Raw genomic sequence first — 14,117 nt, forward strand, 5'->3', positions numbered from 1 at the left:
CGCAATCCTGATGACCTAATTCCTCATGAAAAGTTCTACCTCCCTGTTGGCTTGCGGCCAACAAGGGATGGTTTTCTTGTATACAATGTTCGGTGATTGGAAATACGTAGTTACTTCCTGTCAATGAAACAGAGGACCATTGTCGGTTCTCAGCTCCCTGAGCAGACCATGGATGCCCATAGTCTTTTCCAGTTTAGGTAGTACTTCATGGGCCCCTTGGGAGGCAATGATTTCTACATCGGGGTACATAGAGTAATTGTCAATGACGGCCATCGCATATCTCCCATCCAGAAGCCTTCCAAAATCTAGGCTGGCGCAGACCCACTGCTGTTGGGGTCCTTTCTCGGTTATCGTGGGGACAGGAGAAGGTCAGCTGGTAGCCTAGCACTACAGACATCATCTTATCATGGCCTCAATTTGCTCATCCATGAGCGGGCACCATACTTTTGTGCACAGCTAATTCTTGGTTTTAACTATTCACTGGTGTCCAGCATGGGCAAGTTGCACCACCTGATTAGTAAGTCTGGTGGGCTTGACAAGATGATGTCCATGCAACAGACAGCCATCGGGATCCTCAACCAGTTCATGATGGACGTGGTATACACTTTGAAGGATGAGTTGGGCGCCTGGGGTGCGCTGGGCCCAATTAGCTTTGAACCAATGTCACTGGCCACTTCAAACAGCTTTCAGCGTCCTCTGCAGACACTCGTCTTTGGCAGTGGCTTGACATATCTTCTCTACCGAGATCAGTGGCGGGCGGTAATGTATCTTAAATATTCTTCTGTCTCATTAGCTTCTTCCTTGTCTTCAGGGATGGCAGCTTGGGGATGTTTCGACAGGTAATCTGCAGGATTGGCCGTGCCAGGCCATAATTCTACCTAGCAATTGTAGTACTGTAGTTAAAGCATCCACTTTTCAATTTTAAATCTGTCCCTCAGAATAGTGAAATGAGAGGTTTGTGGTGTTTGCTGACCACAAACGGTTGGACATAGACTTCCAGGTGGAAATGGCAATATCCCCAGTGTATAACTATTACTTCTGTTCAATTTGCAAGTACCGTTGTTTGATTGCAGTTAGGAATCAGCTCACAAACGCTACTGGGGTGCACTCCCCACCCTCATGATGCTGCATCAGCACGGCTTCTAGTCCCTTTGGACCAGCACCTACAGTGATGGTGGTTTCTCTCAGAGGAGCAAAATACCTTAATGTGGTGTTGGTCGATAAGGCCTCTTTTTTGACCTGCGAGGCACGTTCCTGTTCCTCTCCCCAGTTCTATGGGGTCGCTGACTTGGTAATCTCCCAGAGAGGTTGCGTCAGGGTGGGCAAAATCTTTATAAATGGGCCACAATAACTGACCATGCCCAGTAAGCTGCAAACTTCTGACACAGCGGAGGGTGGAGCTGCCTCTGATGTCTCATACGTTTTGGGGGTCAGGCGCTATGCTCTCGGCTGAGAACGTGTATCCAAAAAAGTTTAGTCGTTGCTTGAGGAACTCACATTTGCTTTGATGGAGAGTGAGTCCTGAATAATGTATCCGCTTGAGGACACTCCGCAACCAGTTGTTGTGTTCTGATATGGACTTTACATACACCAAAATGTCGTCACTGCCATTGACCACCTCCGGCAGGCCTACTAGGAGCTCTGGTATAATGTTCTGAAACACCTCGGTAGTGCTTGAAATACCAAAGTTCAGTATTAGGTAGCGCCACAGGCCCAAGTGAGTGGAGAAGGTGGTGATATACCTTGACTCCTCCGCCAAGGTGAGTCAGTGGTCTACCTTTGAAAACCAACTTGCACCACTCGACTCCCCTATTAGGTTGTCAATGGTATGGGTGAGGTGACATTCTCATTTTACTGCCACGTTGGGGAGTCTCATATCTACACGTATGCATATTCAACCTGCTGCTTCAGCTTCCGGGTAACTACAATGGGGGACTCTCATGGGGTGAGCCTGGATACTTTACAGAAGATGGCTGCTGCTTCTAGCTTCTCCAGCTCCTTCTCCACCTAAGGCCTCAGGTGAAATCCAATTCTCCTGTGTCGGAGGGCTACTGGTGGTACTGATCGAAGAATGTGTAACTTCATCTCTTTCGCTTTTAAGCACCCAGTGCCTTCAAACCCCTCAGAGAATTCCACCAAGATGTGTGAAACTCCCTCCGGGTGGACTCCAAACATGAACATGACTATGTAGAGTGCTTCCGCTGTGCGACATTCAAGCAGCACGCCATGTCTTTCCTCTGTGACATAAATCAGTGAGTCTATGGACTGCTGTCCATGGGTGATGGGCATTCAGAATTTTACTCTGATGAGTGGAGGCTTGCTCTGACCTTGATCGGAGTGTTCTGGAGGGGCGGAGTGCGTTGTAGCAACTGGTATGCTCCTGCTGAGAGTAGATCGATGGACACCCCTGTATCCACTGTGGCCAGTATGGGGTGTACTCCTACCAGCATCTGACATTATGGCATGTGACGCTGCGATTGCGAGGTAATGCCGATCGTGAAAACAGAGCGGTTAGTGTGTTCAGTTTCTTCATTGTCGCCCATATCGCTGTCATGTTCTTTTGGTTTGAGCATTGTGTTGACAAAGGTTCAGGCGCTGTCCCTTTGCTTCAGCAGCTGACTTTTGGGAAAAGTTGATATTTCCCGCACACTGGGCACTTCTTGATTATCGCAAGGCAGTAAGCCATGCGATGCATGGGACCGCCACAGTACCCACAGGGTCGTGTTGGCACTCCTCCTTTCTTGGGATTCCCAGAGGTCTGTTGGTCTAATGGCATTGACAGGTTCTGTCTTTATTATCTTTTGTTGGGCAGCTTCCACATGGGAAGCGCACGCTTTGGATAATTCCTTGGCCCTGCCCATGGTTAAAATGTCCGCTAACGATTTGCCTGATTCTTGTAGGATGCGTTTGGATTATTTGACCACATATTTCTTCCCCCTCATTTGTGAACCCACATATGCTCGCTAATTCCTTTAGACTGGTGTAAACCATATCGATTGAGTTCTCTGCATGTTGATAAACCTTTCATAGTTCTGGTTGGCCATTGGCTCGAAATATGCGTTGAGTGCTGTTATGAGGGTTGTGTGCATCTTTGCAGTCGCTTCAGTGACTGTTTTGGAGATTCTATGTATATCTTTGCCTCCTAGATGTAGTATTGTGGCTCTTTTTTTCTTTCATCCTCAGTAGCTTAGAGTATAGCTGCACTCTCTCCACTGTGGCACTTGAGCCGAGGGGGCTCCCTCTATTACAAACTGCTCAATGGGGGGAATATTCACCATGGTAATTATTGAAACGTGTGCTGCCCTGAGAAGTATGTGAATGGCTGTGGGGAAACCAGGGACCCCCTCCTTCTTCAGGGACTAATTGCAACTGAGTGGGTTGTGGCTGCCGTAATTACCTTAAGGATCAATATTCTGGGCATGGAAGGGTCTCGGAAGGCCTCTGCTTACAGCCGGTCTATGACCCATGGACCACACCACATACACACACGGAGCAGGTAACATCAGGTAAATACCCTGCTGCTATATTTTGGGGACACCCATAATGCGCCCCAGTTACATCACTGCTAAGACATTCCAGTCACTACCCATCAGGCAGCATAAAATGGAGGAACCATTACTAACATCCTGTTCTTTTCTTTTTGCGCCATGAACACCCTAGCTGATGTTAAAGGTAAGTGATTGTTTTTTGTTTATCATGTATCACAGAGTTATAATATGTTTTTACTTGTAGTGCTTGCTTTAGCAGCACTTATAGAATTTGCTGATCAGTAGCGCCTTGCACCAGCAGGCATGACCAAGTTCCAGGGTATTTAGGAGGTCTCTGCCCAACTATGACTGCCATAGCAATTTTGCAGTCAGGCGGAGATAGGCTGTTCTTAGACGTTTTCCAATGCATGATGAGCACATTTTGGTTTTATGATTCATTTTGGACACAATACTGTTTGTTTTTGTCCACTCCAAGTGGGACGTTCACAGGAAATCCCGCAAGATTTCATGCTGCTATGAAACCGGCGGAAATACAGGAAGTTTTTGGTCCATTTCATAGCATTGAACACGCCTAATTATTCTAGTGTTTTTCAGTATGGAAGAGGTGACAGAAGAGACTCCAGGGCCCTCACCTGCCCCTCCTTCGATGGATTCTATTCAGCTAACAATAGAGCAAGCTAGGGAAGCTGACTTTAGGGCTAGAGAAGGTACTCCCCCTGCCAAAATGTCTTGCATTTGGGAATCTGTGGATACTTATCAGTATGGTGATGGAGATGAGGAGCAGAAAAGGGGCAGGAATCCAAACTCTCTGAATTATTGTAACATTTAAAGGAAAACATTTTTCTTCAGATGCCGGACCCTGCAATTGGAGGGGAAGACTTTTGTCACAGTATATGTGCCCTGAATCTGAGTCACTGCCAATGCATGCTGCTATTTGGCGTGTCTTGAGTCATGAATGGGGAGATGTAGACAAATCATCTTTCCCTTGTTTCTTAGCCAAACTCTACCCGCCGGATACATTTACAGAGGAATTTACAGCGGTTGGCAATGTTGATAACTTCATGGCAGGTCTGTCTTCTCAGGGCAATATAGTGGCAGAGGATGCAGCTCAACCAGATCCAGTTGATAAGAAGATGAAGGGGGCTATCAAACAGTTGTATGCTGCCTCTAATTTTTCCCTCAAGGTTAATACGTATACCATTTATACGGTCCATTCTCTCCTCAAGGACCTTCATCAATTGGCTAACCGAAGGTCGGATGGTACAGACTGTTCAGCTCTTCTATGCATGATGAAACAGCAGGTCCATTTCCTCTCTGACTTAACATTTCATATCCTCTGTGCTTCTGCAGAAGCATCTGGAAGTGCTGCATCAGCTTGTCGTCACCTGTGGATGCGCATTTGAAAACTGATTAATCTCAGGAAAACATTTTGATGAAAATGTAATTTGATGGGTGTTCTCTTTCTAGTAAGCAATTAGAGGACATGATAAAATAGGACTGCTGGAAACAAAAAGTTGGTTGCTACAGCTAAATCCTATTCTAAGGGCTGGATATTTAGTTACATCAGAGCTTTTCCTGTCACTTCAGGGAAAGGAGGATTGCAGCCCTTTCAAGGCAGGTGGGCGAGGCTGGGGAACCCCAAATCCCGGTCCCAGAATCCTGGAAGCGCCCAGTTACTTCTAATTTCTCAAAGGCATGACAATCATAGCCAGAGGTCGGTAGGGGGTCATTTGTCTTTCTTCAAGGATATCTGGACTGCATCAGACCAATAGGCAGTCCATTTGATATCAGAAGGTTAACACCTGGAATTCACAAATCTACTTCAAACCATTTTCAGCCAACTCCTCTTTCCAGAGATTTGAGGCAGCATCAGGCACTCTTGGAAGGAGTCCAAGCCCTGTTAGAAAATAGGGCAATCTGTCCAGTACCACTTCAGAAGCAGGGCAAGAATTATTACTTAATTCTGTTTGTGGTACAAAATCTTTTCGACCAATATTGGGTCTAAAAGGACTCAACAAGTTTCTCAACCATCACTCGTTCAAAATGACAACACTGCAAAGTATTTTTCCATTATTGAGACAGGGAGAGTTCTTGGCATCGCTTCATTTAGAAGACTCTTACCTCCATCTGCCCATTTTTTCCAGCTCACCCAAGGTTTCTTCAGTTTGCTGTGGGTCATCAACATTTTCAAATCCAGGTCTTTCCATTTGGATTAACGTTGGCCCCAAGGCAAGGGTATTTACAAAGATCTTGGCTCATTTGGTGGGTATTTTACTCTCTCAAGGTATCCAGGTGTGAGAAGTTGTCCTGATATATGATGTCTCCAATTCTGGGGGCACCTTGTATCAGTCCAAACAATCCCTTATGGTGATGGTTGTAAGTCAACCTTATAGACAAGCTATCCTAAGGGTAGCATGGACCAAGCAGCCTTAAAGGCTTAACTCAAGAGGGCATGTGAAGCCAGCTGTTTTACCAATCACAATCCTGTATATCAAATGAAAGGACACCACACAAGTTATATATTATAAAAATATATGTATTTATTCTCAGAATAATCCTCTAGACTCTTTATGAGTATAGAAGCACAAGCGTTTAAACAAAAGCACAGTAAAACATATGAAGTTGCACAATTTGGATGAGGCCAGGGGCCACTCAAACCATATACTAAATAAGTGGTATAAGTATCACTAATCGAACAGTGGTCAGGCCTAGGGCCTGGAGAATTGCTGGGACTAATCGGGACTAGCAATGCTGAAGTCGGGAAAAGCCCGCGGGAATCGGGTGCAGCGCTGAAAGCACACACATGCACCAATGCAAAGTCAATGGTGCGTAAAAGTTATCGAGTTACAGTTTTAGGAGTCTTCCGACTGGACTAGAAATACCAAACTTTAGACTTAGACACTAGAGGTGTATACCACTACAGGTGCACCGGCGTTCAAGAGTTACCTCACCCACAGGAAGCGGGTGCACAGGTGCAAAGTTGTGTCGGCTTTCATCGAGTAGATCTATGGAGCCTGGAGATGAAGATGCTGCAGGCGGCCAGAAGAGAAGTGTCCGGTGCGATCCAAGGGAGGATCGAAGATGTAGAGAACCTGAAAGCAGAGGGGACAGAGTCTGGGTCACTCAGCAGTGACAAGGGTGGAACCAGGAAGGAACCAGGCAATGTCGGGCGCAATCAGGTGAATGTTGTGAAGCTTGTCTCCGCTGCCACGTGGACTCTGGGGCACCGAGGATGTCCAGGAGTGGATCACGAGCTGTCCCACGAAGGCTCTCGCTGTCGGCGGTGTCGGCTTCCGGATTGGAGCAAACAAACCTTCGGCAAGCGCAACCCACGCAGGATTCGAAGATCGCTTCTTACTCGGACCAGGAAGGTCAGAGCGGGTGCTCCTTTTCAGGGGAGCGAGGGCCAGTCCAGAGCAACCGGACTGGCAGAGCAAATTCAAAGGTTCGTCGGTACTGGGGCCACTAGCCAACGGGCAAGCGACCGGAGCAACGCGTCAAGCAAAAAGATGCAGAAGGGCCCCACGCAGCACTCGGAGAGTGTGGAGGGGTGAGCTTTGGTGCAAAAGCTGCTCGGGCTGGGGCTTCTCAGACCCCAATGCACAGCGTCGAGGGAGCCTCGGGAGCTGCACGGTCAGCACTTCGTAGTTTTTCCGAAATGGCCGGCCACACGCTTCAGGTCGCCTCCACGGTCTCAGACTTGCTGGGACTGTTGATCGGGCTGTTGAAAGGCAGGAACGCTGGGTCTTGTCGAACTCTGTCGCTCGAGTTCCGGCGGGAACTGCAACAAAGCAAACGGTGAGGCGCTGGATGGTGCCTGTTTGCACAGGGTGGTCACTCCTTGACAACAAGGGACATTCTTCAGTCTTCCACGTCGAGTGGGATGTCGAAGGGTCCAGAGTTTCAGTCAGGATAATCTGATGTCCGTTGGCACAGCTACTACCTTTATTCCAAATCAAGGGGCTGGATTACCTGCTAGGTCCCTCCTATGGGTGGAACCCAGGAAGGGGGTGGTTGCACCCCTTTCCCTTTGTCCAGCTTCGCGCCAGAGCTGGGACTGGAAGGTCCCAGCACCGGTTTGAACTGGACTATGCATGGGAAGCCTTGTGCTCCCCAGGCAGTGTCTAGTTTCATTCAACCCTCCCTGCTACAATCCACCATCTCCTGTCTGGGGTGGTGTGACACCTCCCTGTGACAGGATATCTATTGTCCAGGCCTCCCCTGCCGGAGTTTCGGTCAGCAGTAGGAGGTCAGACTCGTGTCTGTGGCAGCAGCGTCCATTTTGTGATGCTGGGGCTTTGGTTAGATTTAACCGCGTTTAAGCAAAGTAACATGTCTTCTCCCTCTAGAAGGGTGGAATGCTACCCCCGTCGCCAGGACTGACGAGGGGGTAGTATTCCAAAGTGTATGACACCTTACACGACATGTTTTGATAATGCCAAACCAAAGTTAGGAAGTAACCGCGAGGATTATAATGCACTTAAGAGTAAATGGTATGGCACTATCCCGGAACAGCTTAGGGAATTGGCACCATCTCACATAAAACCAAGCACTCTGCCTCCAGGATTGTTAAGGCCTGCCATAGGAGTGACTTATAGGTATATATATGTGTCCAGATATAGGTTTAGATATAGGTATACTATATCTAAGCAAGGGGTGATTACACTACCTTGCCCCAGCTGAGTGATCAGCCAGTTGTGTCAGTTTGGATAGCCAGCCAGGGGTGGCAAAAGATATGCTGCAGCCCCTGGTAGGCGTTGGATGCACCTATGCCCTGGGCACCTATAGTGCACTGTACAGGGGCTGATAAGGTGAACTCATGTCAATTATGTATGTACCTAAAGTACATGGATATGAATTTAGAGAGAGACCAGCAGGCTGTGGGTCTGATTAGCAGGCCCACAGCCACATTATGTCAAAAACCAGTGAAGCAAAAGCAAAAATCTGGGTTGACCATAGGAAAGCAGACCCTACTCTCCTACACCAGGTATAGTCATATCTTAACGGCTGGTTATTCACTTCTCTTTCCTTCTCTAAGGTGGAAAACTATGCCAAAGTAGTGTGAAGTCTTCTTCAGGATTAAAGATTTCTAATCAATGTCTAGAAACCAGCTTTTCAGCCAGTTCTACACACCAGTTCATTGGAGCCTTCTTCCACTTGGATGGGGGAAAGGTTTTCTCTCTCCAGAACTAATTAAAAAAACAGGTATCTCATCTTTGTGACTTGCTACAGTGACCTCAGGCCTCAGTAAGACTGTGGTAGTGGAGTCAGGGAGAGATGACTTCAATTCTAGCAATAGTTCCCTGGAGTATCATTTAATGCTTCACGGAACTATGACTCCCTGGAACCCTCTATCCCAATATTACAAAGCGTAAGTTCCAATCACACCTCAGATTTAATTGGACCTCCAGTGGTGGCTAAAACCAGAATCTCTGGCCAGGGGTCATCAGTTGAGTCAGTCCTCCCCAATGACAATACCAAAAGAAGCCAGAAATTTGGGGTGGAGGGCTGTATTGGGGTTCTGTACAGCGCAGAGCAGGTGGTCATGTCAGGAGGCTCAATCTTCATTCAACTGGAGGTAGTTGGCTGTGTTCAAAGCAGCGCTATTAGCTTCCCCCCCCCCAGATTAGGCACCATCCAGTATTCGTTCCATCAGACAATCAAGTGGTGATGGCCTATCTCAACCACCGGGGGAGGGAGGGGGTGGGGGGTTCATTACCTCTGTCATGTTTCCAGGGAGATTTCTGTATGAGCAGAATTCAATCGCTAGTTTCTGAGAGTAGTTTATCTTCTGGGGAGGGAGAAAGGGCCTGCAGACCAGCTTCTCAATAAGATTTCCTCCTCAGTAGCCCTTTGTCTTTCACACATAGTATTTGATCAGATTAGTGCCAGGTTTAGCCATCCATAGTTAGACCCATTTGCAACCAAGGTTAATGCTCTCCTACCTCAATTCAGTTGGGAGATGGGTTTTCTACTTCTTTTGGTGATTGCGTATTAATTGCTGTATCAGACTCATAATTTAAATGTTTGCCTTTAGTAAATGATTGATTTTGGCATGAAGTGTACTTGGTGGTATTTCTATAACCAATCCTATTCTGCTTTAGTATTTACTCGAAGGTAACAAATGTAGTGAAGAATATGGGCAAGAAAGGTTGATTTTATAAAAATGTGGAATTCTCTTAATATGCTTCTACATGTACAGGAATGTGATGTAATAGATCCTCCTTTTTCTACTGCCTGATGGGTAGTGGTAGCCATATTGGGAGGATTTATTGGGATGTCAGTTAGGGAACAGGGTCTGCAGGACGGAGATGAAATCTCGCAGCTAAGGACTGTATCCCGGAATACTTGGACGCAGCGTATTGAAGATTACTAGTAAGTAACCGGGCCATTATCACAGACCACAACAAGCAGCCCAAGGACCCCACGTCTTAACCACATACTTAAAAAAAGAACATCCTGAACATCCCATTACAAAAGATCACTAGCAAGTCAATCACCTCAACAAAATGGGAATCCAAGGCCCTTAATCACCTACCCACTTACCACAACACTTACTACCGGGACACTGATCTAGTAACATAGACCTAATCATAAAGGTATTACAGCATTCCTATGCCTTTATCAAGTACCGTAAGAAACCACGGTCCAGGGCCCTTAGTCAAATTGCGCAGCCTCAAAACATAACTTTCTGGGAGACAATTCTCCAACTGCCACCCTTTCAACCCTTAGTCCTTCTTTCATTGCCTGTTTAGCTTCCAACAGAACCATCTCTCTGTGCTCTGGACATCAGTCAGAGAGGGATGTGGGTGAGAAGTACTGTGTGCAGGGATGAGAGAGATGAATACCAGTACTAAAACATGCCTTCATATAGGGCTTTATATCACACGTCTGGCATTTGTAAGCTTTATAAATAGATGTTATTACTGAATTTATTGATACTCAGTTTATCGATTTTTAAGGGTGAATGATTCACTTTGGCCTTACCGCAGTTCAAACGTGTTTCTGGTGGGCTGCTGCACATGTTAGTAGCAAGTATATAACTTGTTAGTAGCAAGTATATAACTCACTGAATCATACTGATGTCTTATGTTGAGGTACACTGTGTTCAGGGGGAGAGATGGACGCAATAAGAACAAGTATTGGAAAAAGCCAATAGGCAGAACCTTTAAGACTAGCAGATTTATCCATGGCTTTTAGCCATGCTGTGCAGCATCTCCTACCCTAGCTGTGCAGTACTGCATCATTAAAATGATAAGCCTCCTTTTTTACTTTTTATTTTCCAGTTCAAGTTGGATCTACATATAAAAAGATACAAAAATGCACAAAAGTCTTCTGAAATACGGGCGGGGGAAGCTACACAGAGAGGGCGGGTGAGGGGGAAGCAACGGGTGACAGTGAAGGAGGGTACGAGTGGGAAAAGCAACACAGAGCAGAGGGAGAAGAAACAGGTAAAAGCAAAAAGAAGCAGGTGGAGGGGAAGCACACAGGCTAAAGCACCAAGGTAAGTATATGAGGGTGAGCATGATACGGAGGGGAGTAGCACACAGATGACAGACAACAACACGCAGTGCAGGGGGAGAAAGTACAATAGGGTGACAGCTGGAAACACATACACTATCAGAGTGCTTAAGCAAAAAGAAGAAAGTAGTCCTAGAAAAGCACACAACAGAAACATAATAGGCAGCAAATTCTAAAGAGATGGGAAAGAGGCCATTCTCCATGGGAAGTATAAACTCAAAGCTGACAAAGTGGGTCACAAATAAGGAGGCAAATGAGTGACCAGAAAGCCAACCATTGATAAGCAATGGACTGGCTCCAAACCTCCGCATGTTCTTGGTAAGCTAAAAATATGTTTCACAATAGACAGGATATGTCTCGCAAAACACAGCTGCACTATCTTAGGGGCTCAACCTAAAACCTAGGTGTAAGGAAACAGGCGTAATTGTCTGCATTTTGCATTCATGACTGAAGCAGTCGGTGCAGTCATTCCGGCACATCAGTGTGCCGCAGTATGATAGTACCTACTGCCCTGAAAGTTAAGGCTCTGCATGGAAGCCATGAGCTAGATGGCAAGCAAGACCACAGAATGAGAACAGAGTGGCAAAATACCAAATCTTTCATAACATGTGTAAACAGGGCAGGAGGCCCAGGCTGGATGTCCCTCTCACATCCATGCAAGCCTTTGATTATGAGCTGTACAGAGGGCTTGCAAAAGAGTTGCCTGTGAGACAGATGGATATGAAGGGCCACTATTTGTTTATATGGTGAATAGAAGGGAATAGCTGCAGCACAAAAGATGTTCTGCAAAAACCATCTTCTGAAATGCATTTCTGTCTTTTGCAATGTTAACGAGGAGGAATGTGAACCCTTTAATGAAGCAGCCCTAAACCAGGAGCTTCCCCAAAGAATTCAGTGCAGCCAATCTGTCTAGCAATCATTAGATTGAGTTAATGGTCAGTCCACCCTAAATGTTAGTTGAACTCAGGGGACTGGACTTCAAGAAACAGAGATGAAGGAAGGAATACCTTACCTTGCACAAGCAGTCTCGTAGTGTGGACGGCTTCACCCTGAATACTGTAGGCGCGGCAGGTGTAGGCTCCTCGATCATCGCGGCCAATGGAGGCAACAGTCAAACTCCCATCGCTCACCTGCAAAGAGAAGAGACACAGTAAAATTGAGCAGAGCCATCTTTGCACCATGGAAGCTTGACAGAAGATCAACATTTGAACAGCATAATAGGCTGGTAAGTTGTTGTGTAAGATGTCCAGCAGGTCCATGCTTTATCACTCCTTTTTCTGAGTATTCTGGAACTTATAATTTGACTTTCTCGTCACAGTGCAGGATGTAATGTAAGGGGATGCAAATTGCTAAAGCTAAAAATACAGCTGAAGACTTGGCAAGGGACAATTTTCATGCATGTGGGCAATTCTACAGGGAAGATCAATGGACAAACTGTACATCCTCAGCAAGAGATTTGGCAGAACCACTTCTTTCGAGGCTCTCACTTCCCAGGCAAGCAATTCCTTAGGAGTGGAGTTGGTACATACACCAAATTCTTTAAATCCTTGTTGGTAGGTGTGTCTGACCTTTGGCTTCCCAACTTCCTCTGACTGGCTAGTCTTGAAGCGCTCATTCACAGCAAAGATAGATCTAATCATCAAATTTAAATAATAGACAAAGTACTATAATTAAGTGCATCACTCCTCCACTCGAGGGCAAGGTCTGTTGCTCACTGTTGACCTCACCTTATCGGAGCAGAATTGTAAACATCATTGCGGCACAATATGGTAAACAAGATGAAGCAATCAGAGATGCCTTGTGCCGGACTGAACTGCAAACTGGATGTTCCTCAGACTTGGTTCCAGCAGAGAGCGATGTATACAAATGTATGCAAATCTGAAGCCGTGGGACTTTTGGGTAGGGAACCGAAGACCTCTGTCCAGAATTAAGCACACAAAACTGAAAATGAAGCGGTACACAGCTCTCTCAGAGGGATCAAACATCTCTGATATCAAACAGAACATTGTCGTATAAGAGGGATCATTAGATTTGTCTGAAATATAAGAAATATGTCATCCTCCAAGAAGGATCATTGAAATGTAAGCAATATGTTGCTATCCCAGGGTATCCCCGGATGCCTCATAAAATCAAAGCAGTATGAAGCCCCCACAGTTCAAAGATGCCTCTGACATATATACAGTATCTAGCCCTGCCAGATGAATCACTGGATGCTTCTGAAATTTCAGCAGTGAGACTCCCTCTATAAAATCCTTGGACTACTATGAAATGTGAGCAGTATGTAGCTCCCGCAGGAGGGAACACTGAATGCCCCTTAAATTTAAAGCAGGAATTGCTGGATGCTTTTGAAATATAAGCAGAATGTAGATTTCACAGAAGGATCATGGTACATTCCCGATAATTATGCAGTAACTGACTCTCCCAGAGGCCTATTATCAGAAGGGTCTGAAATTTAGGTAATAAATAACACTCCCAAAAGAATCATTGGACGACTTTGATCTGAACACTGAGCATTACACAGGCCTCCTAGTGGGAGACCAAGCCCTCTCTTATACTCTTTCTCCTATTATCCTGGGCAAGAAATGATCTTGTCTTATTTGATCCTCAAAGGCCTGATCAAGAGTGAAGGTGAACAAAAATCTCACAGCATGAAAGTCTGAGGTTGAGGACGCAGTGCACTGTGAAAATGAGACAAGAAGGAATTAGCTGTACAGAGTCAGTACCACCTTACCAATTGAATGAACTTCAGAGGAATATTGAAGGATATTAGTTAATGCAGTGGGATTATAGCTAGGTGTGACAGAATAGTGGGTAGATATAGCAGGGAGCTGGGTAAGCAGAGTGGATTCATAAACATAATTAGTGATGGGCAATGTGCGACTATGTTCATTTATAGTACATGCAATCCCCTCTAGATCAGTCTTCAAAAGGACCCTGTCTTTGGTTCCTCCCTGAGACTTCTGTGCTGCCTGAATTTCCATTCCAACACATTTCATGCTTTCACTTAAGCCCTCGTCTCTTCCACTTTTGATATATTCCTGCTGCTTGCTCTGGGATAGGATCTAACAGCAGAGAGCTGATGAAACACTTCTGAGTGCAGAGAAGAAG

The 14,117-nt window shown here is 45.9% G+C and overlaps 1 protein-coding gene across 2 annotated transcripts in view; it reads right to left on the reverse strand.

Annotated features, from left to right (window-relative positions):
• The window catches only part of IGSF9B (immunoglobulin superfamily member 9B), a 1,223,958-nt gene that overhangs the window by 742,324 nt on the left and 467,517 nt on the right, over positions 1-14,117 (reverse strand). For both annotated transcript variants that reach the window (XM_086956939.1, XM_086956938.1), the window contains exon 5: positions 12,022-12,139. In XM_086956939.1, the coding sequence (XP_086813065.1) occupies positions 12,022-12,139 (118 nt within the window). The remainder of the gene's footprint in view (positions 1-12,021; positions 12,140-14,117) is intronic.

Source organism: Lissotriton vulgaris, chromosome 2_1, assembly GCF_964263255.1.
Source record: "Lissotriton vulgaris chromosome 2_1, aLisVul1.2, whole genome shotgun sequence".
Classification (NCBI taxonomy): Eukaryota; Metazoa; Chordata; class Amphibia; order Caudata; family Salamandridae; genus Lissotriton; species Lissotriton vulgaris.